A 25,009-nucleotide genomic window follows, 5' to 3' on the forward strand; every position below is an offset into this window, starting at 1 on the left:
GCTATCGGATGACACAGTAGTTGAAACTGGCCGTAAAGAAAAACTTATTTTCTTTCTTTACCACCATGTAAAGATAGAAAACGGAATGCTGCGGGATCGTGATAAGAATATGCTAACAAAGTTTCCGGGCTAAGTCTCAGAGACTCAAGTGGTTCCAGTCATTTCCGACTCACCGGTTTCAGTGGAGTGACGGTGGCGCGAGATTACCATTTGTGCGCGGAAATAACTTTCACACCCACATAATACCTTGCATCTTAATACTAAACATGGATTTTTTAGTTCTACTTCTACTATACCTGAAATTTAGGTGACTGTTAGGGTGCTTTTCCACCAGAGATGTGCTATGCAGCTATGCTGCGAAGATGTGATATCTACGCTACGAAAATATGTGACCGTTTCCACCAATACTACGCTAGGTAGCTGTGCGAGGAAGATGCGCTACGAAGATGCGCCGCCGCAAAGTAGCTGTGCGAGAAAGATGCGCATCTCGAGCTATGCTATGTATCGATAGTAGGGAAACGACGGGTGCGGCGGCATACTGTAGGTCTGCTCTGCACATACATAGCTACACCACTCGCGATGGTCCATAGCACATATCCATAGCACGCATCCATAGCACACATCCATAGCACGCATCATTCCATACAAAAAACATATCTTAGTTGAATCCGTTTCCACCAGTGCTAAGCTATGTGCACCAATTAATATGATTGGTGGATATCAAACGCATCCATAGCATCGTAGCATAGCACATCTCTGGTGGAAAAGCACCCTTAGGGTGCTTTTCCACCAGAGATGTGCTATGCAGCTATGCTGCGAAGATGTGATATCTACGCTACGAAAATATGTGACCGTTTCCACCAATACTACGCTAGGTAGCTGTGCGAGGAAGATGCGCTACGAAGATGCGCCGCCGCAAAGTAGCTGTGCGAGAAAGATGCGCATCTCGAGCTATGCTATGTATCGATAGTAGGGAAACGACGGGGGCGGCGGCGCCATAGCTACACCACTCGCGATGGTCCATAGCACATATCCATAGCACGCATCCATAGCACACATCCATAGCACGCATCATTCCATACAAAAAACATATCTTAGTTGAATCCGTTTCCACCAGTGCTAAGCTATGATTAACCAATAATATGATTGGTGGATATCAAACGCATCCATAGCATCGTAGCATAGCACATCTCTGGTGGAAAAGCACCCTTAAGCCTAAATTTACATTTCAAACAAATAATTGTACGCTTTATATTACACTATAATCTTAGTCACGAATACAATTCCTAAAGCCAGGCACAGTTAGGTACAGATAGTCTAATCCAAAACTTCAAGAGAAAATAAAATACAAAAGAACTATCGTGGAAGAATCCGTCTTTATCTGTAGGGGTCAGCGTGTAATAGCTGTGCGTTCATTTCACCACAGAACAGAACCGGCTAATCCGTGCATATCCAGCATAATGAGCTACGGCAGCGGCTAGTCGTGGAAGACGCTTGTTAGCAGCGGGGTCACTCTCTTAATCGACTAACGAACGAACGAAAATGTTTAGACCATTGACTTATCCTAACTAATCCTAACTAATATTATAAATGCGAAAGAAGCTGTGTTTGTCTGTCTGTTACTGTTTCACGCCAAAACTACTGAACGGATTTGAATGAAATTTGGTATACATATGGTCTAGACCCTGAGAAAGAACATAGGCTACTTTTTATCCCGGAATTCCTACGGGAAATAGACAGACAGACAGACAGACAGACAGACAGACAGACAGAGAGACATACATACTTACTTTCGCATTTATAATATTAGTTAGGATTAGCGTAAGGATTTGAAATCATTGGTTCAGACAATCGGTAGAGACAACGACGAGTTAGAGCCGTGGTTTGCGCAGCGCTCCGAAGAGATGCGTAAATTTAGACAGTAACCCTTATGCATTTCTATAATATACCTACTCGTATGATCTGACTACAGGAAGTATATTTTAAACGATTTGGATGGTTCAATCTTAATATAATAGAATAGAATATTTTATTGGTCACCACAAATATTAAAACATACAGACAATAGGTACTTAAAAACTAGACAATGAACAATAGGCGGCCTTATCGCTAAGAGCGACCTTACCTTACTCTATAGCTTGATAAAAAACTAACGAACGCGATCTGTCATGCTATCGGTTAGTTTAATACAATAAGCAGTGGTCATTAGGGACTATCTGTATTGACTAGTCTGGAGTGCCCCCCGGTTTAGGAATTTCATGACGGCATATTAAACTGAAATTAGGGGATAATAATGTCCGTGACAATATGTGGGATAGGCTTACTGAGACGAAATTATTCAATAATCGCATTTTTAAAACACTGGTTGTATCTTAGCCGGTCGATTTCTTATTATAGTTTTGTACATAGTTTCCTTTGATTAAAATGGACACATTTGAAGATTGTGGTTTGCCTCTAATGCTCGACTGATTATGAATACCTACGTAAGGTTATTGGGTATACCCCATTATTGGAAGAGGACGAACATAATTCCAATTTTTAAAACAGGTAGTAGGCATAAAGTCACTGATTATCGCCCAATTTCAAAATTATGTGTCCTTGGAAAATTGTTCGAAAAAATTATTTACGACATTATTTATCCCCTTATTCGTCCAACCATAATCAACAACCAGCACGGCTTCGTGTCTGGTCGATCAGTGGAAACTAATCTCTGCGAGTTGACCCATACTGTACTGAAGGCTATGGAGGATGGTCATCAAGTGGACGTTGTCTATACTGACTATTCCAAAGCGTTCGACAAACTATCACATTTTCATTTGTTGCGTAAACTGGAAGCAGTCGGTATACATGGGGACCTACTACGTTGGCTCGAATCTTACCTAAGTAATAGATGTCAGGCTGTAGCTATAAATGGATTTACTTCTGCGTTTGTGCCAGTCCACTCTGGTGTACCCCAGGGCTCACATTTGGGTCCTCTGTTATTTAATATATTTGTAAACGATATATTATATTATTTACATCATTCAGATTGCTTGCTCTATGCAGATGACAAAAAGATATTTAAAATAATCAGGGAGCCTCAGGATTGTACCAATTTGCAGAGTGATCTCAATAATTTATGTGTCTTTTGCTCGGTGAACCATTTGTCTCTGAATGTCTCCAAATGCAATGTTATATCCTTTTCTCGCAAAACTAACACCACGTTTACTACTTATTATCTAAATGGCCAAAATATACAAAGGGTAGATAGGGTTCGGGATTTGGGTGTCATTCTGGATGAGAAGATGTCTTTTGTTCCCCACATTCAGCATATAACCAACAAGGCTTATAGTATGCTGGGCTTTGTGCTCCGATCATGTAGGGACTTCAGAAATCCAGCAACTTACAAAATTTTATTTTTTGCATACGTAAGGAGTGTGCTGGAATTTGCCTCTGTTATTTGGAGTCCTCAGTATCACATCTATATTAATATGATTGAAAAAATTCAAAATAAATTTATTAAATATGTTAACTTTAGATTATGTGGTGATGAAAAATTTAAGCTCACTTCACTTCAAACTCGAAGAATGCACAGTGATATTATGTTCTTGCATAAGATTATTAACAATTTGTTGGATACACCTTTTCTATTGAGTAAGATTAACTTTAATTGTCCGGCTAAGTTAACTAGATCATGTTTAACGTTTTCAATACCAAATGCTAAAACGAATTATTCTCAGAATTCTTTTCTTATCAGAGCTAGTAAATTATGTAATAAAGTTTGTAAAGATTTAGATTTATTTATGCTATCAAGCAATGTTCTCAAAAATAGATTAAATAACTTACGTACTGACTGACATACCTTATTTAAAAATAGATAAAATATCTTACATACTGACTGACATACCTAATTTAAGTTATTCTTAATGTTTTTTTTTTTGTATATCGGTAGGTTAATTAAAATTAAAATATACTGTCTTAACTATCTAAGTTATATTATAAGTGGAAACTGTTTTTGGTTTAAGTTATAATTTTCTGTCTAAATTTATTTTTTATATGTAACTGTTGGTTTTCCATAAATAAATAATAAATAAATAAATAAATTATGTTATAGTTTTTATGTTTATACAATTTTATTAAGTCCACAACAGAATCGAGTGCCAATAATTTATACCTAAATTAGGGCAACTATTATTTTTAGTTTCTGATACGTCGCATTCTTCTTCAATAATTTAGGGCAAAAAACATATATAATATGTCCGCTTTTTTACCATGGCAAAGTACATTTTTTCGACTCTCTTTTGTGTAGCATGCATGCGTTTCAGAGATTAATCAGAAAATCTGATGAATACTTGTAACAATGTGAATTTCATCTGGAATTCCGTGTGCGGGGATGCGTTAAATCCGGAAGCTTCCGTGAAATTTTAAATATTTCAGACGTTATTTTAATTGAATTCAAGCTTTTTTTTACCTACATGTATTCAGCATTATATAGGAACTTTCATCATTAATCCTTATATTTTTTACAGATTCAGTCATCTATGTAATATAAAATCACTTTCATTTCATTATTCAGATTACTAAGACCAACTGTAGCAATAGTATTAGGGTACCTACTTATAAACATTTCGAAAACTTTTTATCACAACATTGCAGCCCCAGGATGGTTACTCTAACATAACAAAAAACTAACGTTCGAAAACTCGATATATACGTTTATTATATAAAAAATCAGCAGCGCTCGGAAACTTAGTTTTTCGTAAGCTAAAGTGACCGCACCAGCCGGCACGGTAGCTCTTTTCAGTTGGATGAGTCTGTTGACCCCTCCCCGTGTGTCAGTGTGCTTTCTGCTTCATCTCCCACCGCCTCGCGTCTACATATACTGTATACTATAGGCCCATAATAACCATCGCTACGTGTGCGCTATTCGCTGACCTAAATTTTGAACCCACATAATGCGGTCGCCGGCTGCCTTATCCAGCCATTTATTAATATTATGGGTTAGATTCAGAACATAGAAACAATTTCAATTAAATAAATGTCGCTGTTTTCAATATAGGGTAACTACACGCTTAATTAAAAATAAATTGTTCGTAAACATTGCGGTTTTTGTTTCAGTTATGAATACTTTATGTAGTGAGTACAAGAGCGTGAATCGTTTGTTTGTAGAGCCGTGGTAATGGATGAGATCTTGACTTTCGTTCGAGCGGACATGGGTAATCCTGACGTGTACGAATCCATTCTTTAGAAATATGGATTTTTATACTGCTCTTACATTGAAGGCAAACATAGTTAAGAAACCTGCGCATCTAGACTTAGCACGTCTAGATAATGTGAACCCAACCCGTAGAGCCTCAGCGTGCAGAAAAAAATGGTTCAAGCTCAGGAAGGCAGTATAGACCTTGAGGGAGATACCAAAGGTTCCATTCGAGATATCCAGATTCATATATGTATACTAATTTTTTTTGTAACACCCTCGTATTATAATAGCATTAAATGTAAGGAAGGTACTCTATTTATACATAACACGGATTTAAAAGTCAACAAAAGAAAGCAACAAAGTTGATGCTACACTGTTGACAGAGGTTCTATTGTGCAAAGTTTCCCAATGCCTTGGACAATGCTTTTAGAAATGCAAGTATCAAGTTCATTCTTTCGTGCGAAGGAAGCAAGTTAGAAAAAACATGTTTTGCACTAGTTTGATAGGTTCTTTATATTTTTTGGACTCTTGCCATTATACTGATAAAAATATCTTTATCCACGTGTAATTTATAAAGTGCACAATTAGTAGGTATTATTATTGGAAAAAGAAAATAAAATAACAGAAAGGTGAATTAACAAAATAGAAAGAATTGGGGTAGGTTTGTACCGTAAAATGCGTACCTATTTAATACAATACAATAAACCTGTACTTTTATTTTAAATATTTGTACAATAAAGACTTCAATAAAATATAAAATAAATAACTTTATTGAAAAAAACACACAACATACATTACATAATAAAGAAGGAGTAAGCACAATAGACGGTCTTATCGCTAAAAGTGATCTCTTCCAGGCAACCTTTGGGTGAACGAGAGACTTATGGAATTAAAGAGGAAGGTGTACATGTATTGCATCCTAATTTATTTAATCCTAACCTAAAAAGCTTTTAACTTATATTTGATTGTATCAAAAGCACTGAGCTTTGATTTTATAGGACATGGCTGCGTAAATAATTGAAATTTAAACAGAGTTGTGTTTTAATATCGATTACTTATACAATAACTTAGGGAGTAACTATAGAAAGCCAAATTACTGGTTTGAATACATAAATATGTATAGTAAAAATAAAGTGTTACCGTATAATGTAGTAATTAACATAATTCATATAATTTACAATTACAAACTAAACTACCTATATATTATACAAACTAAACCTATGTACATAACTAAAACTATATGTAGAAGAGACCTTCTAAGCCTGGTCCCTGTGGGAGGGTTCCCAACACGCTGGCGACATTGCCCCGCTGGATCGCCAGACTCAGGCGCTGGCGGAGGTACGCCCCGGCTCGTTTGTCCCCTGAGACGTCTGCGAGCCGGGAAGAGATCTCTTTAACCAAACTTTTGGCATCCGGACCCCATGGCCCCATCGTTTCGACGCCAAACGGGAGAAAAAGGTATGTGCTGTCGAGCGACCTGTATTTCTCCCCTTTCAGGTTTTCAGCAGTACCAGCCGCCGCTCCCGCCGCCCTGGATGTGTGTGGGACGTGTGACGCCGCCAGTGTGTCGACGCAAGTGGCATCCCACACTAGCGGCCTCCCGTGTGCCCAGGGAATGAGCGACATCCCGTCGGGCCTCTTTCCGTCGTCGCGGATGACACCGGCAGGTTCCAGCACCGCCGGGGTGTTGACTGACACAAGGGCCCGGCGCAGGATGTCGTTCAGTGCGGCGTGGCGGGACAGGCGGCCGGCACTGCGTCTGCACGAGAGGCCATGGTGGCCAAGTTGGCTGACCTCCGCTCCGCACGGGCAGTGATGGGGCTGGACAATTTTCATGCCAAGCCGAAGGCCGATCGCCGTCTGGAAAGACCTGTCGTCGAGGAAGGTTCCCACATTCGGCGAGGGCAGGGCATGGAGCCAGAGGCCTGACTCGCGTTCTGCCGTCGCCAGGAGTCTTGCCCTCTCTGTGTTGTTGGGGCTCGTCTCGAGCAGGTGCCTTCCTGTAGACAGGCATTTGGGCTCGTCCCACAGACGCTGCGAGTGCGGGTTTTCGGGCAGTGCCTCACCAGGGCAGATCGATTGCCATGCCTCCTTGGCTTCACCACAGCACGAGACCTCAGAAACACCCAAGGATGGGTGAATAATTTTATTATACAAGGCCAGTGTGCTGTGGGTTGAAGACAAGAAGGCGGGTAGGGCTACGTCCGACACCTTTCTGACACCGATGCCGCCGAAACGGATGGGTAGAGAGGCCTGGAGCCAGTCGCGGTCTCTGAATGGTAGGTTTAATATTTTACTGAGTGAATTTTGTATTAGGTTGTCTATGTCTGAAAGGATTGTTTTGTTTTTGAAAATGGGGCTGCATCTTAGTATAGTGCCACAAACTTATCTGTTCCGGTGAGAGCGAACTAAATTGGTCCATACCTCATTACTTACTGTACTAATGAATTTCATATTGACATAGATTATATGGACCAATTTAGTTCGCTCTCACCGGAACAGATAAGTTTGTGGCACTATATGTATGTGAAGTTGGGAACAAACAGTGAGTACCGGATTATTTGAAAAGCCATGTGTTTATTTATTTTGAGGAGGTGTGGGATTTTGTTGGTGAAAGAGTTCATTTTTTCAGATATGAAGTTGTTAATTGACTGTTCATGGATGGGAGCTCCGAGGAGGCGCAGAGATGTTTCGTCTAGTATTTTAATATTGGGGGCTAATGAGTTGAAGCGTTGGATGATTATCGATTTTCTTGCTTCGGATATATGTGATGGGATGAAAATTTCGCGCTTAGAGCTGTTGAGTTCCAGGCCTATTTCCCTCATATTGTCCGTGAGTGTACGGAGGTCGTCGAGCACGGTGTCAGACTCGCCTCCCAGAGTGCCGTCGTCAAGGTACCACATGTTCAGCTTCGACTTCAGGGAGGATATCGTTTTGTGGATGGCGAGGCTGAAGATGGCGGGGCCGAGCGGATCGCCTTGTTGGCAGCCGACTTCGGAGTGGATGAGATTTGAATTGTAGATGAGATTGGATGGGGATGAATAACATTGCCAGAGGTATGGATATATTTCTGGTGTGAGTTCTTTTATTTCAGTTAGGAATGTACCTCTGTCTATTGAGTTGAATGCGTTTTTGATGTCGACTTTGAGGACAACCTCGCCACCGTCGTGTTCGATATAAGTCCGCAGTGCGTGGACTGCGGCCTCGCATCCTCCCTTGGAGCCGAAGCCGAGTTGGAGGGGTTGCAGGTAGGTGCTTAGCTTTGGTAGAATTTGACGACAGCAGACTTTGGAAGCTATACGTCTGAGGGTGGAGCCAACGGCGATGGGTCTTATGCCCCCATCCTTTTTGTTGAGGGCACAGATTCTGGCGCCGTACATGAGGGGGGCGATTAATGTGTTGACCTTCCCCGCTAGCATAAGGTTGATAAGTGCCGTCAAATTGCTCAGCAGGGTTTCTCCTGCCTGGCCGGTGCTAGCGAGGAGGTCCTTCAGGTGTTGGGGGCTTAGGCCGTCCAGTCCGCCGGTGGAGCCGCAGCGGAAAGACATGATGGCCCCGTACACGTCGGTCCCGAGCACCTGCAGCGGGGCGGAGTCGCTGGCCGGGGCGTCGGGGAGCTGGGCGGAAGGCGGCTGTGGCGGGTGCTTTGATTGTAGGCCTTGTAGCGTCTCGGGGGTGTCTGGGGCGACGGAGTCATTGGAGAACATAAGTTGGGTTGCACCTTTTATGTCTCCATCACTTATCTTGGTTTCTATTATTTTATACTTTTCTTTAGGGTGGTAACTGAATAATGTTTGGTTGGTTTCGGAAGGCGGGTTTGAGCAATTGTCTTTTATTGCTTGGGTCAGAGAGGTGTGTCTTCTTGTGGTTTCATCTATATGTAGGGTTTGGTAAGTGAAAAAAAACAGGGATTTCCACGAATCTATTGTGTTTTCATCGATGACGAGTCTAAGTACGCTGCTGAGTTTGTTTGCCACGCTTAGGCGGGCACCCCGTGGGATTCTATTTACTACTGGATGTCTTTTTTTAAAATTTATCAGCTGCTCGTGTAAAGGTTCGTCAGATGGGGTGGTGGTATTCGCGTTTGATGGTGGGGTGAGCGGTTGCGAGGGCGGGTTCTTGGGGTGGGTTTTCCCGATGTGGATGTTCACACCTCTCTGACCTTTGTACCGTGCGTTGCAGTCTTGGGGGCATAAGGGACATCTCATGTAGTCGTGGCTGGAGCTCCGGTAGCCTCCGTGGCTGGGGCCGGCAACGCTCTGGGACATTCCGATAATTTGCAGGTGAAATCTGCTATAATTTTGCAGGGGGAAGGCATTTTAACTAGTTTTAGACATATTGTTTGTTTATTTATAAAATTTTCGCTGTTTTCGATTTGACAGTTGACCATAAACCAAACCTAAAAATAAAATAAAAAATAATTAGAGCAACTCAATATTTCCACGTTGCGCACACTAATTGATTACTCAGTGATAAATTATTTACTAAATTAAACTGCGCCGCGCTTCATCGAGTCATTAAATTCTCGTGATCTCATCAGAGATCAATATTCTAAAATAACCTGTGACTCAATTTATTAGTATAATATTACCTATTCGTCGAGGCGGTCGTTTTAGGATTTCCTTCGTTTCTTCCTATTCTGTGAGTAGGTATAAAACACTTCTATTTACCGATATACACAAGTGTATCTTTCTGCTTTTATTGACTAAGTATTTTTCATGTTTAAATCACTATCAGTGGGTGAGCCCGGGTGGTATACACATTTCTTTGCTGTCTATACATCGTAAAACCTGTCATAGGTTCCAATAGTAAATGCCACACATAATTTAAAACGTTGTTATCGCGACCGTATCTGTGGTTAGAGGCGGCGGCCATGAATAACACATGGGACTTAGTATCCGCATTGCTGCAGTGGCAAAGGACGCTGACACGGGAGTTTCCACCTTATTTTATGCAGCTGGGTGAAAATAAGATTCATTTTATTGTGGCTCAAGAAATTTTGTGATATATTGCACTTGTTTCTAAAGTTTTGCTGTGCAAAAATGTTTAACGGTAACTATTTTAACTCATGTATTGTATTATAAAAAGCTCCTATGAGAAAAGCACCAAATTATTCCTAAACGGAAGAGGCTAGCTTAATGACGCCGTTGGCGTTTTGAAGTACATTTTACAGCGCATCAGAATGTTACCAACTAAACGAAGGACGAAAGAAAAAAAAGTAGAACTGTGTACAAAATATAAAAAGAAATGAGATCCCATCAAAAACAATACTTGTCAAAAAACCAAGTCTCGTACGTAACTCAGTTGTTCTACGGTAAAAAGTTGTAAGATCCATGTAATACCAAGTCTTATCCACGCATGCATCTCAATCTTAAAAATCTTTAATTTTTATATAAATATATTGACTCGGCCATCGCATGGAAACACGTGTTAATTAAATTATTTAATGCCGTGCCCCCAGATATACGTATACGTATATTTCATTTTTTTTTTTAAAGAAATGTAAAAAAAAATCGGGACTTTTGGTGTTGGTGTCGGCATTTCGTAAGCGTAACTTTTTCATTGCTCGTCAGAGTATTGTTTTTACTTTTCTCACACGTGGTTCTTGCCCTCAGAGATGCCAGTTTTTTGTACCTTTCTCACACGTGGTTCTTGCCCTCAGAGATGCCAGTTTTTTGTACCTTTCTCACACGTGGTTCTTGCCCTCAGAGATGCCAGTTTTTTGTACCTTTCTCACACGTGGTTCTTGCCCTCAGAGATGCCAGTTTTTTGTACCTTTCTCACACGTGGTTCTTGCCCTCAGAGATGCCAGTTTTTTGTACCTTTCTCACACGTGGTTCTTGCCCTCAGAGATGCCAGCCAAGATGATGGGCGGTCGCGCTGCCGCCGGGCTCGGCACCGACGTCAGCGTGGCGGACTCCCCCCTCGCGACCTTCGAGTCTCTGACACAGGCCGCCGTGGTGGCCGTCATCGGGGTCGCCATCGTCGTCTCCAACATACTCATCATCGCCGCTTTTGTCAACTTTAAAGGTATGTCCATTGTGAAAGTTTACCTACCTCTTGACGTGACACGCAACTTAATTTTATTGTGTCTGATATACCGCCACACAAGCGAACACCACTTAAATTAAACTAACAATGTAAAATAGGTGGCCTTATCGCTAAAAGCGTCCTTTAAGGTCCACCTATCGTACACTCACACCCATTCTTTTTACTCTTTGTACCTCCTGCAGGTTGACTGGCAGAAAAAGCTTTTAGCTTTAAGCCCACCTGATTGTACATTATTACTGTTGTAAATTGTGCAATAAAGTACAAATAATAATAATAATAATATCGTAAGTATCGAACTAAACGCATTGTCATACATGTATGGTGAAACGGCGTCACCAAGGCCGATGAAGTGGACACACTTGTGTGAATTTCTATATAAAGAATACTGAATGCGATGCGTCCGTTGCGTACGATGCTGTGATGCGACGATGCGATGTTCGATTCGGTTCCTATACAAAAGTTCCGGTACAAATATGGGCAAACGATGTCAAGTTGTTAACTGTACTGTATGTACTAGTTAACAATCATATGTGTATGATACGATTTCATCACTTATCCACGTCTGCTTTCTTCAATAAATGTGTTTCCTTCCTTTCTTCAATAAATTGCTGTCTTATTCCAGTGAATTGATAGCTTCATGCTGCACCCGTCATGAACAAATTGCTAAAAAACAAAGCATTGCGAACTCTGATTTATCATTCTGTCTTTTATAAACTCCTTTGTTGTGTTCACCACAGACCATAATAACTACAAGACCAAGCTTGCGCTAAATTCATAAAGCAATCAAAATCGAATAATTGGTTTGCTCGTTCTAATTAACTCGTTCCAAGCCCCGTTGACATTTTCACTATCTAGAAAATTGACAAATAATGGATAATTCCAGCGCATTAAAATCTCTGCCAATGCGCTGTCTGTGTTATAATATGGTCTGTGGCAGCACTCTACACCTGATTTATCATTCTGTCTTTTATAAATCCTTTGTTGTGCTGCACTAATCCGCCACATAAATGTAAATGTAGGTACCTACATTGTTTTAATCTTTTATCCGCTGTTTTTCTCCGTTCACTTTGCGAGCAGGATTGAAAATGGTGCTGTAATTTCCAACCAATGGGTGCGTTTCATTTGACTTTTATAGCCTCAGCGCTGGACGCAAAACGTGAAAAAGGCTTTCCTCGGACGATTTTATGCCGGGCGTTGATAGATTTTCCAGTGGAAAAATAGTTTTTGCGGGCGAAGCGCCGGCAGCTATCGCTTCTCGCCTCGCCTTCTTATTCCCGGCACTATCTTGAAGCCGGTTAACTGCGTCCCAGATTGAATCTTTTGATACTTATCGATTTAATTTGTAGCAGTACTGTCACTTTAGCTTATCAGAGGCGAAGTTTCGAAGCGGCTGCGCTAACCGCGGCTCTATCTCGATGTATCAAACGTACCGGTTGCATGGCAGCTGTCGTTCGTTCGTGTTTTGTGAAGTAACCCTCCGGACGGTCTACAGGCTTCGTCTGAGATTGGTTTGGGGAGGCGGTGGGTATTTCCTGCCTGTGCTCAGCGGCGATTGCGGTTTTTTTTTCAAACTGTGTTGCGACTTTTTTAAAAATATAATTGTATATCTACGCCTTTGTCTATGTTTATTCTGTGATACGCTTGCTAAACTTTTTTTTTGCTGAATGTACATTTATATAATATGCTATTTAACTAATAATTTATCTATCAACTACAGTTTTTACGATCAAACTGTTTGCGCTGACTTATCTCTTTGTTGTTGTCACTTTGACTGTACAAGATACAAGCATAAACTAGCACGACCAATCTGCAAAATGGGGAGGAAACAGTAGCGAGTGACAGGAACTTGGTGATTCAATTGCCTCCAACATGACGGTTCATAGTCCGCGCGGCCGCTGATGTAGCACAACTTTGTTATTCAAACTGTGTTGGACTGGTGTTGGACAGAAGTTTACAGTGAGGCCTATTTTGTAACTAAAGATGTATACAATATACATACATCCTTGATTCTTCTTTGTCATTCGATGACCAACACTAGCTACAGACTAAGATTTGTCAACTTGATGAAAGTGAGATTAGGGTCATAATACACTTACGAGCAATGAAGAAGTTCCACTAATAAAATAGCGACACCAAATTAATGACGACAGTATTTAAAATATTTTCGTTTTCATTTAGTAATACACTCACTGTATATCCTGATGTACATATTATTTATTATCTGTTGCATTTGGCAGCCTGTGTATGTAGGTAGGTTACATACACTTCTTTGTATTCAGGCTGCCTGTTTGAAGCAATCTGGTACTAAACAAGACCGCAAAGCCTCAATTTAATCCAACCTTACCCTATATCTACACAATCTCACTCAATCTTGGTATCTCCGGTTGAATATTCAGAGTGAAGGAGCCAAGACTTGATTATATCTATGATGTAATTTAGGGACGCCGTAGTCCCTACTGAAGTTTGCGTGGCGACGCTACCTGTTTGATTTAGATAATTATAATGAATCTTATAACTTGAGGATTCCATAATTTATGTATCACATGAACAGACAAATAATAATTAAAATTGTTTGAGTATTTCAGCACTTTAGTCCATGAGATAAATGCTGCAGTCTGGATTACATGTAGGTATATGCTTATGCTACCCATGCGGCACTGGCAGGCGAAAAAAAAACACTTTTACTATTATAAATTATGAAGTTTAAAACTAAGTCGTAACAGCGTATAAAGTTTTAACTTTTGTAACTTTTAACAAGGATTCATTACTATTATTTCTTAACTTGCTTTACTTTGCTAGTTGGAAAGATTTTTCTTTCCCGAGAGACCGTCAAGCGTAACGTTCAAGTTACGTTTCTATTTTGTAAGTGCTTAAGAAATATATTTTGTTGGGAAAATGCAACGGGAATTACGAGAACATTTTATAACATAACTGAGGTGTTTTCCACTTGAGCAGCCGAACCGAGGAATGTAACTTTTGAACTTTATATTTTCTGCTGAGAAATAGTAAGCGGCTAGCGAGAAAGTTTCGTTTATCTGCGAGTTTGAGATCCGGCCCACAATAGATAAAATGCTTTCCGAATCCTTTGATAGCTGAAACGTTGACTTTCCGCGCGCTTCGCCGAAATCTGAAGAATTTTACGAAATATATTTTGTTAAAAATGCTTCGGGTATTTGTTGAGTTGACAATACAGAGTAGAATTATTCAGTGGTCGTTTTAACAACAATTTCAAATCGAGAAATGAAAACTAAACGTACAAATGCGAAAAAATATTTAACGCATGTACACAAACTGAAATGCAATGTTACATTGGTTACAATACAATTCCCACAAAAACCAATATTTTTGGTTTGATCGTGAGTGACACCTTGCGGTATGCATTTTTTCCTCGCCATACTAATTCGAAATTAGTATTTACAAATGGCTGTTTTACCCTGGCTTGAATTTTTTTTCAAACTGAGTTTTATAGGATCTAATTTTTAACAAAAATTTACACATTTCTGAGAAAGAAACCATCATGTAAATATGTTGAAGTTCGCGTCTATAAGGAACCCGTGCAGCAGAGACTGAACGGTGGAGGAAAAACTGGCACTAGGTGCTCACGTAGCCTCGGGATTGGCACAGGATCAGTTGTTAGCTCATTAGTGCTAAACATTAACACTAATGAGCAAAGCAAGCTCCTACAATATATTGTTGCATCTCCTCTGTATCTTTTATTATATAAATTCTCTTATTTTATGTTCTGAAAATATATTTTCTGAAACATCATTAAAATTTAAGCATGTAGATACATGCATGCATATCAACGTGACTTCGTAATAGATTTCATGTGATTTTGAATCTCAAAATGTTACCGCGGGGTGGTCTACTTATATATTTTGTTAGCTATACGGTATTATAACGGCTCTATATTCCTGAATATAGATTGGACACTTTGACACAGCGAAGCATTCTCTCAATCTGGACTCTAGATAATACCATCAAAGTCCCGTAGAGACATTGTTATACGGGATACAATGTATACATTGATACTATCAGTGGTTGCTGCTGGTGCTCTGACAATTTGTCCTTAGACAATGCAACGAGCTCGAAGCAGGCCATTGTGAAATCTATGTATGTATAGATAGATATGTATTAATTGATTCACTCACGAGCAAGTGAAAAAATGTAAAAGGTACGAAAAGTTCCAGTGGCAAAAGCACCGAATTTCTACTTAACGGAAAAGGCTAGCCTAATCACCCCGTCTGCCATATTGAAGTACACTTAACAGCGCATTAGAATATTACCCACACATATATATTACATAATATTATTATTAAATTCTAAATGAAATTTAATGTTTTAAAAAATAGGGTCATTTGGTGTCGACATTTTTAAGTGGAACTTTTTCATTGCCTGTCAGTGTAATAATGAAACATTTGATTCAATCCAAAAACTGCTTGTAATTTTTTAAGGGTAATCGTATGAAATGATTATCTCTCATCAAAATTTCCAAAGCCCCTGAGATTTTAAACAAATTATTTTCTTTGCTGATTTGTAAATAACTGCATTTAGGACAAAATACATTCAATTGGACCATTTGCAGGTCAATATAATTGAACCAATAGTGAATAAATGTTAGAGCGAATGGTATCCTGTGTGGTGGCCGCTGAAAATCGGACTGAATTTCAGTGAAGGACACCCGCCTACTCGATGGCGCAACATTTGCATGCGACGCCCGTTTCATACAACTGACAATCCTAATCCTAACTAATATTATAAATGTAAAAGTAACTGTGTCTGTCTGTTACTCTTTCACTCCAAAACTACTGAATGGATTTAAATGAAATTTGGTATATGTATGGTCTAGACCCTCATAAAGAACATAGGCTACTTTTTATCCCGAAATTCCCACGGGAAAACTTTTTAAGGCAAAGCGAAGTTCGCGGGAACAGCTATAATATATACAATTAATAAGAACATTTCATGCAAATTCGCCAGAGTGGGTCAAAGTCAAAGTCAAATGGTTTAATCGACGTAAATTTTTACAATTATTTGTCGATTGTCATCTACCACCATTTCATAAAGGCACCGTCATTAAGGAGGAAAGAAATGGCGAAAGAAACTCCTCGAGCATCTTTTCAACTTCTTCGGTTAGGGCATAACCAGGGATTATTGCTTGACTTTTGACACATCGGTCAAGAATTTAATATGGAGATGACGTATAATTGATCAACCTCTCCCTGGTTACCTGGTAAGGGTGACCCTTAATAATTATTATAAGATTTTTAACATTTACAATTGGACTATTTTACCATTTTAAAGTATCTGAGGAATCGCATCAGAAATATGTTTATTTTTCGGAGAACTAACCGAGTTCTCGAATAGCGACCACAGATAATTATGTACCCCATACATTTTATAGCGGAACTTTTCATTAGATGCAGTGAAATGATGTTGCACTTTAGATTTTGACAAAATTATACCAATAACCATCTGAATCACAAAATCTGTTATCAACACGTATTCTAATATTCATAAAGTAATCCAAATTGTCAGTTTTGCGAAACAGGGACCTCTAGTATTTGCGCAGGTCGTATCGCATCAATCACCATCGATTGCTGATTTGATTTTAGGTGTCCTCAGTCAGCTGCATATTGGATTGTGCAGTCACTAACTGCTCTATCTCTAAATGTGTTGTCTCTGATTCCATCAGCGTGTTACAGAAATACTTATTAGAGTACGCGCCACCACTAAAGACATGGAACAATTTGTTCTTTGTCGGAGAGGGACAAAACAGTTCATTAGCTAAAACGTTCTTTAACTTTTCTATGAATAAGGGGTTACGGTAAAATCGGGAACTAACCTTTCCTATCATACTACCTGACATGTTGTATGAGTGCAGCCGAATAGTAAATACACATCATCATCAGCCAATAATCATCCACTGCTGGACATAGGCCTCTCCCAAGGAGCGCCACAACACTCGGTCCTCGGCCTTCCTCATCCAACCACTACCCGCCACCCGCCTAAGGTCGTCAGTCCAGCGGGCAGAAGGGCGTCCCACGCTGCGTTTGCCTGTTCGTGGTCTCTACATGGTGGTACTGGTGGTAAATACACTGGCGAGCCATAAAAAAGTTCTAGTGACATAGCCTTCGATAATACACTCACGGGCAATGAAAAAGTTCCACTCACAAAATGCCGACAAAAAACAACCCCCATTTTTTGAAACATTTCATTTAAAATTTGAACAAAATATTAACGTTTTCAGTTGGTAATATCCTGATGCTCTATTATATGTACTCCAATGTTGCAGAAGGCGTCATTAAGCTAGCCTTTTCCGCTAAGAAGTAAATTGGTGTTTTTCTCAGTGGAACCTTTTCAATGCCCAATGAGTGTATATTGATCGGAGCACCAAAACAAGTTTAATGACACCGCCCCGTCATCGGCAATATTAAAGTGTATTTTAACTATTTTAACAATTACCAACAATCTGACTGATGGTATTATAAGAGCTTATTTGGTATGTTGTGATTGCATTTGTAGGCATTCTTCAAAGACTAATTTAATAAATGAGCTAGGTCTTTCAGTGAAGAAGATACGTCAATTGATTACGAAGATTTGCGAAGGTAACAACTTACAATTAGACGGCCATGGAAAAAACCGGGTGTTACCATAGATGGTTACAGTAGACTGAAGGTTCATAAATTTCTACTCTTCAAAAGGGCTAACGCGATACGCCAGCCGTCAAAACGGCTACACATTAAAAAATCAATTTATATTTTAACACCGCAATAACACGGACGCCGCACAGTGGCGGTAATTGGCACCCGGCGCGGCGATTATTGGAAAATCAGACACCATATTCCGACCTCTATAAGCGTTTCCAACAAAAGTTGCGTTGCCAAAAAAGGACCTATTAGGTACCTAGTACGTATATATGGTTAACATTAAAAAAAAACATACATACAGACGAATTGAGAAACTCATCCTTTTTCCGAAGTCGGTTAAAAAATACCTGGTACTTACTTTTTAGTATTTAAGTTCTTATTTTAATATTATTTTATGTAACCAGTGAATCCATACAATAAATAAATAAATACCTAAAAAATCCCCTCATTGCTTGCTAGTGTATTATCCATAGTACGACGCGGACTCGGTTGTGTATTTTCAGACATTTCCATATAGTCCAGTTTCTATGTTACTCCCTGTAAGAAAAGACAATTTTATCGTTAATATTGGATTTTTTCTGACCGTATCGGTGACAAACTCTCGGGATGTTCTAAGGTATTTCAACGTGGTGAAAGAGTCAGCCAGATTAGCGTCTGTCGCTGACTATGCAGTATACGCCTGACGTATGGAAAGCATAGTTTATACGTTACACTCAAAAAGGTTTTTTTCGTATACTCCATTTTGGAAGTGAGTTGATCATCAGAATACAGGTATCCTAACTAATATTATACATGCGAAAGTAACTGTGTCTGTTTGTCTGTCTGTCTGTTACTCTTTCTCGCCAAAACTACTGAACGGATTTGAATGAAATTTGGTATACATATGGTCTAGACCCTGAGAATGAACATAGGCTTTTTACTTGGCGAAGCGAAGGTCACGAGAACAACTAGTCTTTTATAAATGGAATCCTTAAACACAGCTAAAAGTTCTGAATGAATAGGGACGACAGGGGTTGCTTTAATAATTTAAAAGACCTTTGCTGGCGATGCAGAAATTGTGTCCCGCGGTAAATTTTCTGCCACCTCCTTTTTACTGTCGGTAAAAAAAACTACAACAAGCAATCTGCAACTTTGCTCCCTCCACTTCGTTACACTTTGAGCACTTTTAACGATGTTCATTCAATTATGAGTAACTCAATAAATAACTTTTTAACCTACCTAGACACAACTTTGTACGAAACAACAGAAAACTGGCTATTAATAGTGGTTTACCGTACTGGTCGCATGATAACGGTTTCACAGAAATGTATAAAATAGTATTTGTATTTTTTACATGAAATTTCATTGAAATATTTTGTTAAAGAGGATTAAAAGAGAGAATGATTTTAGAGCCAGCCAGATTAGTCTCACTGATGGACTATAATAACGTATGGATATATCGCTGTAATATTTATTTGACATTCTCTTTTTTTACAAGACCTGAGTTTTTATTTAGTTTTGCCCTGGCTTAGCTGAATTTATATACTTACCTAAGGCGGGTATGCCACAATTAGCATTTTTTTGGTTATTGTGTGGAATACACTCAATTTCCAATCTAGCCGTTACCTACATCAAAGTAATAAATAAAGTTGTCAATAGTTTTATCTTTACACTAACTAGAACGTTGCACTTAGACATTGTGAAACAGGCACTTATAATAATAATATTAACAACTAAGTAACACCTGCAGTGTTTCCAGTTATTAGTTAAAGTGGTTAGTGGCTTAGTGTGTTCGGCTAATTGGCTCCAGACTGGATAGGTTATACTCTATTACCTAATCCAGGCCATGTAGGTACAATGTACAAATTATAATGTACAATGTACATAGATATACGAGTACTTACCTATGATTGGACGAGCTCATCAGCTAAGTGAATTATTCTAGTTTTAGGCCACTGACCTAAAAGGGATGTTACAAATTTGATATGTTATTCTGTCTGCTATTAAAATATATACCCATTGTGTAGATGTATGTAAAAAAATGCGTTTTTCCCTGTTTTAACTTAGCGCTTAAATAGGTCATAAATTAGGAATCTATATTCTACATAGACTGTTATGTTATGATTATGAATGATCGCTCGCGACACGTCCACGTCTAGTGTCCATCCGGAAACTCAAACTAAATTATAATTTTGACACTAATGGATCGAGTATAAATGTTTCATTGTTTTGGATTATCGATAGGCCTCCTGGATATGCCTCTTGATGGCACCGTGCAATATCTGCTGGACACTACGACACGGTGACATTCTGACCAGGATGTATCTATATAGACGTAGATAAACTCGTTTAAAAATTAACACCTTAATATCATTCGATAAAGGTGTCGTGCTGCGAGACATATTACAGAAAAACCCGGTTAAAATCTATGCACCCATTTTTGTCATACTTATTGGAGTTTTCTTAATCTGGTCGGGTTACGTTTGATCTTACAAATATCTGCGGCTAAGTTAATGCAAACGAAAGAAAAAGTTTACTTCGTCCATTTCAGAGTGATTCCATTTTATGCGATGTGATTTCTGTTTGTTTTTAATGTTTGTTGTAAGTTAAAAGGCTGCGAATGAAAATGTAAAGCGAATTTTGTTTGGTTGTACGAAGTGCGCTTCGCTAACCAGTTAATATTTTGATAATATTAATACTTCAGTATTTACATTGCATTTAATTTTAATTACCTTTTAGTTAATCTCACCACTAAATACATACATTTATGAAATACATCTTTAAACTGGGGGTTGTGTTGCGAAGGTGGTACCTATATTATGTATATTGAGTAGACACCCTATTCCCCTTTGTTTTATGGTTTTAAGCGCAAAAGCTGCGACTGAGGACAACTCAGGAGCATATTCTGAACAAGCTGCCATTTGGCTCCCTCGATCCTCTCTGGTGGACAGACAGCCTAAAGGTCATCCCATCGCGACAGTCGTAGACCGCGCGCGGCTTACGACTGTCAGAGTATGAAAATGTATGGCACTGCTGCGACAACATATAGGGGACAAAATGACAGTCGCGCGCGGCCGACGATAGTCGCGATGCGCGGAATAGTACCTTTAGTGCAAAAGCACACGGTGCGTTGCGGCGCCGTACCGCTGAGATTTCGCCTTGTAAATTTGTCAAATAATGGTGATTTTACAAAATCACAAGACCAAATCTCTGCGGTGCGTCGCCGCGACGCATCGTGTGCCCCTCTTAGGGGTGCGATTTAAATGTTTTAATTGAAATAAATGCCCTTTTTCTTTCTTCTTTCCTAGACATTGACAGTTGTGGCATTGTTGCAGGTCTGTCGAACGAGGTGATCAACAACTACCTGCTGTCGCTGGCCGTGGCGGACCTGCTGTGCGGGCTGTGCGTCGTGCCGCTGTCTGTGTACCCGGCCATCACAGGTACGGGGCGGATTAGGGCCTATTCTGTGCGACGCGGACCGTCCGCACACGGACAAGGTTTGGCGTCCGTCGCGGATGAATACGTTGATCTCTGCGAAGCGTCACTCTGATTGCGCGGTCAGGTTTCATACATTTTACTATCCGCCGAGGACGTCCGCGTAGGTCATTGCGTCGCAATGAACAGGCCCTTAGGTTATTGTAGAATTTTAATCACAAAATTTTCCACATTTATGTAGAAAAAAGGGTGGCGAATTATGGGTACGGTAATTTAAATTATTTTTCAAAAACATTTAATTCTAAGTAGAAATAAAAAAGAGGATTCTCAAAACCCAAAATTTCTTGACCATTGGATTAGCGCACTGTTAGCTTTCAACCCTAACCGTCAAACATAATTTCTACACCAGTATCTTACCAGGCTACTTTTCCCCTCCCCACCTGCAGGGCGCTGGATGTTCGGCGACCTGATGTGCCGTCTGTCGGGCTACCTGGAGGTGACCCTCTGGTCGGTCTCGGTGTACACCTTCATGTGGATCTCCGTGGACCGCTACCTGGCCGTCCGCAAGCCCCTGCGCTACGAGACGGTTAGTGCGACGGTAGCTATCCCTTTTGATTACTATGTAGATGTCGTGACGTCTCTGTGTTGTGGTAGTACGCACCCATCCTCGTCCTGCCGCTGTATTCAGGGTTAACAAAAGCGATTCTGATGCGGTGGATGGCTTCAGAATCGCTGCGTTGCCATGAATAAGGCGCGTTTAGTTTTTTGTTTCTGTTTGGTTTGTATCCTCCTTTGTTCCCAACGTTAGAAATCCAACGTAGCATGTATTGTATACGTGCAAGTTTTGAAAGCTCCTATCAGTTTCCCAATATCCTATTTTCACACATAGTTTATCGTAGCCGCCTGCCGTAGTAAAAGCTATGCCGACGCTTGCATATTATTGAATAACATTTTCTCCTCAATTTAAAATCCTCTTTGCGAGAGAGGATGTAAAATAATTTCTGCAGCAACGGATAACGGTAAGTAAACACAGAAGGAAGTGCAAACAGCTTTAACCGCTGATGGGGCTCGCTTTACGTGTTAATAATTTCGAAGCAAAATTCTGGATGGACTGACTTTTTCGATTGGCACTCGTGCCGCTCAAACAAAGTTGATCCACTTGCAAAATTAATGTTATAAAATCGTCAAACTTTTTAAAAATGAATGTGCTCTAAACAGTTTGGTTGTTGTCAAGGTACAAACACGCACGCGGAGCCAATGTTGGATGGTGTTCACGTGGATCTCGGCCGCCATGCTGTGCTGCCCGCCGCTGCTGGGCTACAAGGAGGAGGCGCAGTTCGACAAGAAGACGCTCATCTGCATGCTGGACTGGGGCACGACCTACGCCTACACGGCCACGCTCGCCATCCTCGTGCTCGGGCCCAGCGTCATCTCCATCACCTACAACTACTCCTACATCTTCTCCATGAAGCGCAAGATCAGCAGCGGCATCCCGATCCACGACAAGGAGTACGCCACGGCGCTGGCAGAGAACCTCGGCAACCCGAGCCACTGGTTCAGCTTCGTCCTGGTCTCCGTGTTCTGGCTGAGCTGGGCGCCGTACGCGGGGGTGCGATTCTACGAGTACTGGCTGGGGCACGAGCTCAAGGTGCCGATGCTGCACTTCGGCGTGGTCTGGCTCGGGATCCTCAACTCGTTCTGGAAGATCGTGATCCTGCTGTCGCTGAGCCCGCAGTTCCGCCTCGCGGTGCGCATCCTGTGCCTCACGGCGTGCTGCCGCAGCAAGTCCCGCCTGCAGGCCGAGCTCATAGGCATGGACAACGACGACTGACTCCTTCCCGGTACTTGGTAAAGCAATGACAGCTGGCACGTTCTCTGGAGCGGACTCGGCGATGGACGGACGCTGCTAGGCTGTGTCATGTCGGGGTCACCATCCTGTTAGTTAGGAAAAGGTTACACGTCCGTCTCATCTCAAGTCCGTAGGTTTAACATCGCATGTAAACGATTGAACAGTTAACATTCCAAGGAATAAGGATGCTATCATTGAAATACTTAGTACCGCGAAGAAATAAACTACCAAAATGTTTTATTAGAAAAAAGTATCTTGCTCTAATCTAGGTGTGTTTCTTTGATGATGGCTTTCATCGACGACTAGCTCACAATGTGGCATTCTAATTTCAACTAGCGAGTAGGGTCCGAGGTTCTTGCGGGGATGGCGAGTCTGTCTAAACTTTACTCTTGTCTATTCCGGGCTGGAGGGTTCATACATACATTCGTGCTCACTTCCATTGAAGATTCTAAATAATTAAGGACCATCTATTTTTAACTATCTTACTCGTACATCCACCCTTTTAGATTAGTTGTAAGTTAGTAATCTAGAAAGTGTGTTGTTGACTTAAATGGTGGAATCACATTGCCATCTTGCATTTGCGTTTTCTATGTAAGTAAGCTACTTAATCGTTAACTGTATGATTTCAAGTTCGTCCGCATGATCTCATTTCAAAGACTACATACCTAATATATCGTATGATGACAATAATTAGGTTCTATTTTAATTTAAGCAGCTATTTACACCTAATTTACGAATGTTTATTAAAGCAAATCGACTTGAAATTGCCAATGTAAAGCAATATTTGTATCCATATCATAAAGTTGTAAATTGGTGGACTCTCAGTCGGTCCCGCCGAGCGCCGACTGTGTTTGACTACTGTATTGTATTCACATTAGTTCCTCCCCTCTCCCCCTCACATGGATGTCTGTATTATACGAATGAATAAATAATTAATAAAGTGTGAATTGTTAATGAATCTGTATCGAATGAAACGATATCAGATCCATTTGCGTCTGTATTTAAATTGCAGATATAATTATGTTTAAGATATTTAGAAGATGAATATATAAAAGATATACGTAAATTATTTACTTTATTAATTTCTGTCTGGCATTTTACTTAATCTTTCCAGTTCAGTTAAAAAGGGTTTGGACCGTCACAAATACCTAATTCCATTCATTTGAACAACATAATCAGGGTCTACGACTACCGAAAAACTAACCAGATGATCTACTGTTTTGGAGATCTTTCATCAAGAGATAATACCCTCGAAAAGGAACGTTTATTTTAAAACATCACACTGGTCAAACTTTATATTTTTCGCAAGCATATTATGGCATCTTGTATACCTACCGTTTAGTGATTAAGGGTCCGCAATAGGCAATCGAGGGTTGGCATTGTCATAGAATTATGTAGTAAATGATGCTCTACAGCCTTGAAAAAAATCACACAGGTAGCCGAAGAGTCTAGCTAGGTGCTGAATCATTCGAATTTAAGTAAATGCTTATGGATAACTGTAAATTAATTACGAAAAACCAGTAAATCACACTCCCGTATTGTAACAACTGTGTCGTAATTATCAAGAATGTTCATATGATTCTTATCAAATTATAAAGATAAATGCTTGGACTAGGCGCTAAATACCTTGTTTTTTAAGAAACACTCACCTATTTTGTGTAAATTAATCCCAAACTTGAGCAATTTTTTTCCCTCAAATCTTCATACAAATATCTATGGCGGCTTTCTGTGTTATAAAATCATAAACACAAGCGACGTTTGACTCAGTCGGCCGGTGGCCTCCAAAGAAGGGTCACGTCGGTTTAGGCGGCACTGACAGCTCGCGATCTAATTGTGTACAGACACAAAATCACTGCACATTGGTTG

The 25,009-nt window shown here is 40.2% G+C and overlaps 3 protein-coding genes across 4 annotated transcripts in view; 1 reads left to right on the plus strand and 2 right to left on the minus strand.

The window, feature by feature from the left end:
• Positions 1-24,487, plus strand: part of LOC105382681 (G-protein coupled receptor 52) — a 54,965-nt gene extending 30,478 nt beyond the window's left edge. For both annotated transcript variants that reach the window (XM_038121846.2, XM_038121845.2), the window contains exons 3-6: positions 11,030-11,209; positions 21,195-21,299; positions 21,741-21,892; positions 22,529-24,487. In XM_038121846.2, coding sequence (XP_037977774.1) covers positions 11,032-11,209; positions 21,195-21,299; positions 21,741-21,892; positions 22,529-23,125 — 1,032 coding nt within the window. In that variant the 5' untranslated portion in view covers positions 11,030-11,031 and the 3' untranslated portion in view covers positions 23,126-24,487. The remainder of the gene's footprint in view (positions 1-11,029; positions 11,210-21,194; positions 21,300-21,740; positions 21,893-22,528) is intronic.
• LOC125491175 lies at positions 6,342-7,753 on the minus strand. Its single transcript, XM_048632460.1, has 2 exons — positions 7,700-7,753; positions 6,342-7,550 (listed from the first exon to the last, which is right to left on the minus strand). Exons 1-2 carry the CDS (start codon positions 7,750-7,752, stop codon positions 6,416-6,418), a joined length of 1,188 nt encoding a protein of 395 aa, XP_048488417.1. The 5' UTR covers position 7,753; the 3' UTR covers positions 6,342-6,415.
• On the minus strand, positions 7,800-9,569 carry LOC125491265. The gene is made up of 3 exons (XM_048632805.1): positions 9,350-9,569; positions 7,936-8,962; positions 7,800-7,874 (listed from the first exon to the last, which is right to left on the minus strand). The coding sequence occupies exons 1-3, from the start codon at positions 9,445-9,447 to the stop codon at positions 7,800-7,802; spliced, it is 1,200 nt and encodes a 399-aa protein (XP_048488762.1). The 5' UTR covers positions 9,448-9,569.
• Positions 24,488-25,009: the final 522 nt, after the last annotated feature.

This window comes from Plutella xylostella, chromosome Z, assembly GCF_932276165.1.
Source record: "Plutella xylostella chromosome Z, ilPluXylo3.1, whole genome shotgun sequence".
NCBI classification, from domain to species: Eukaryota; Metazoa; Arthropoda; class Insecta; order Lepidoptera; family Plutellidae; genus Plutella; species Plutella xylostella.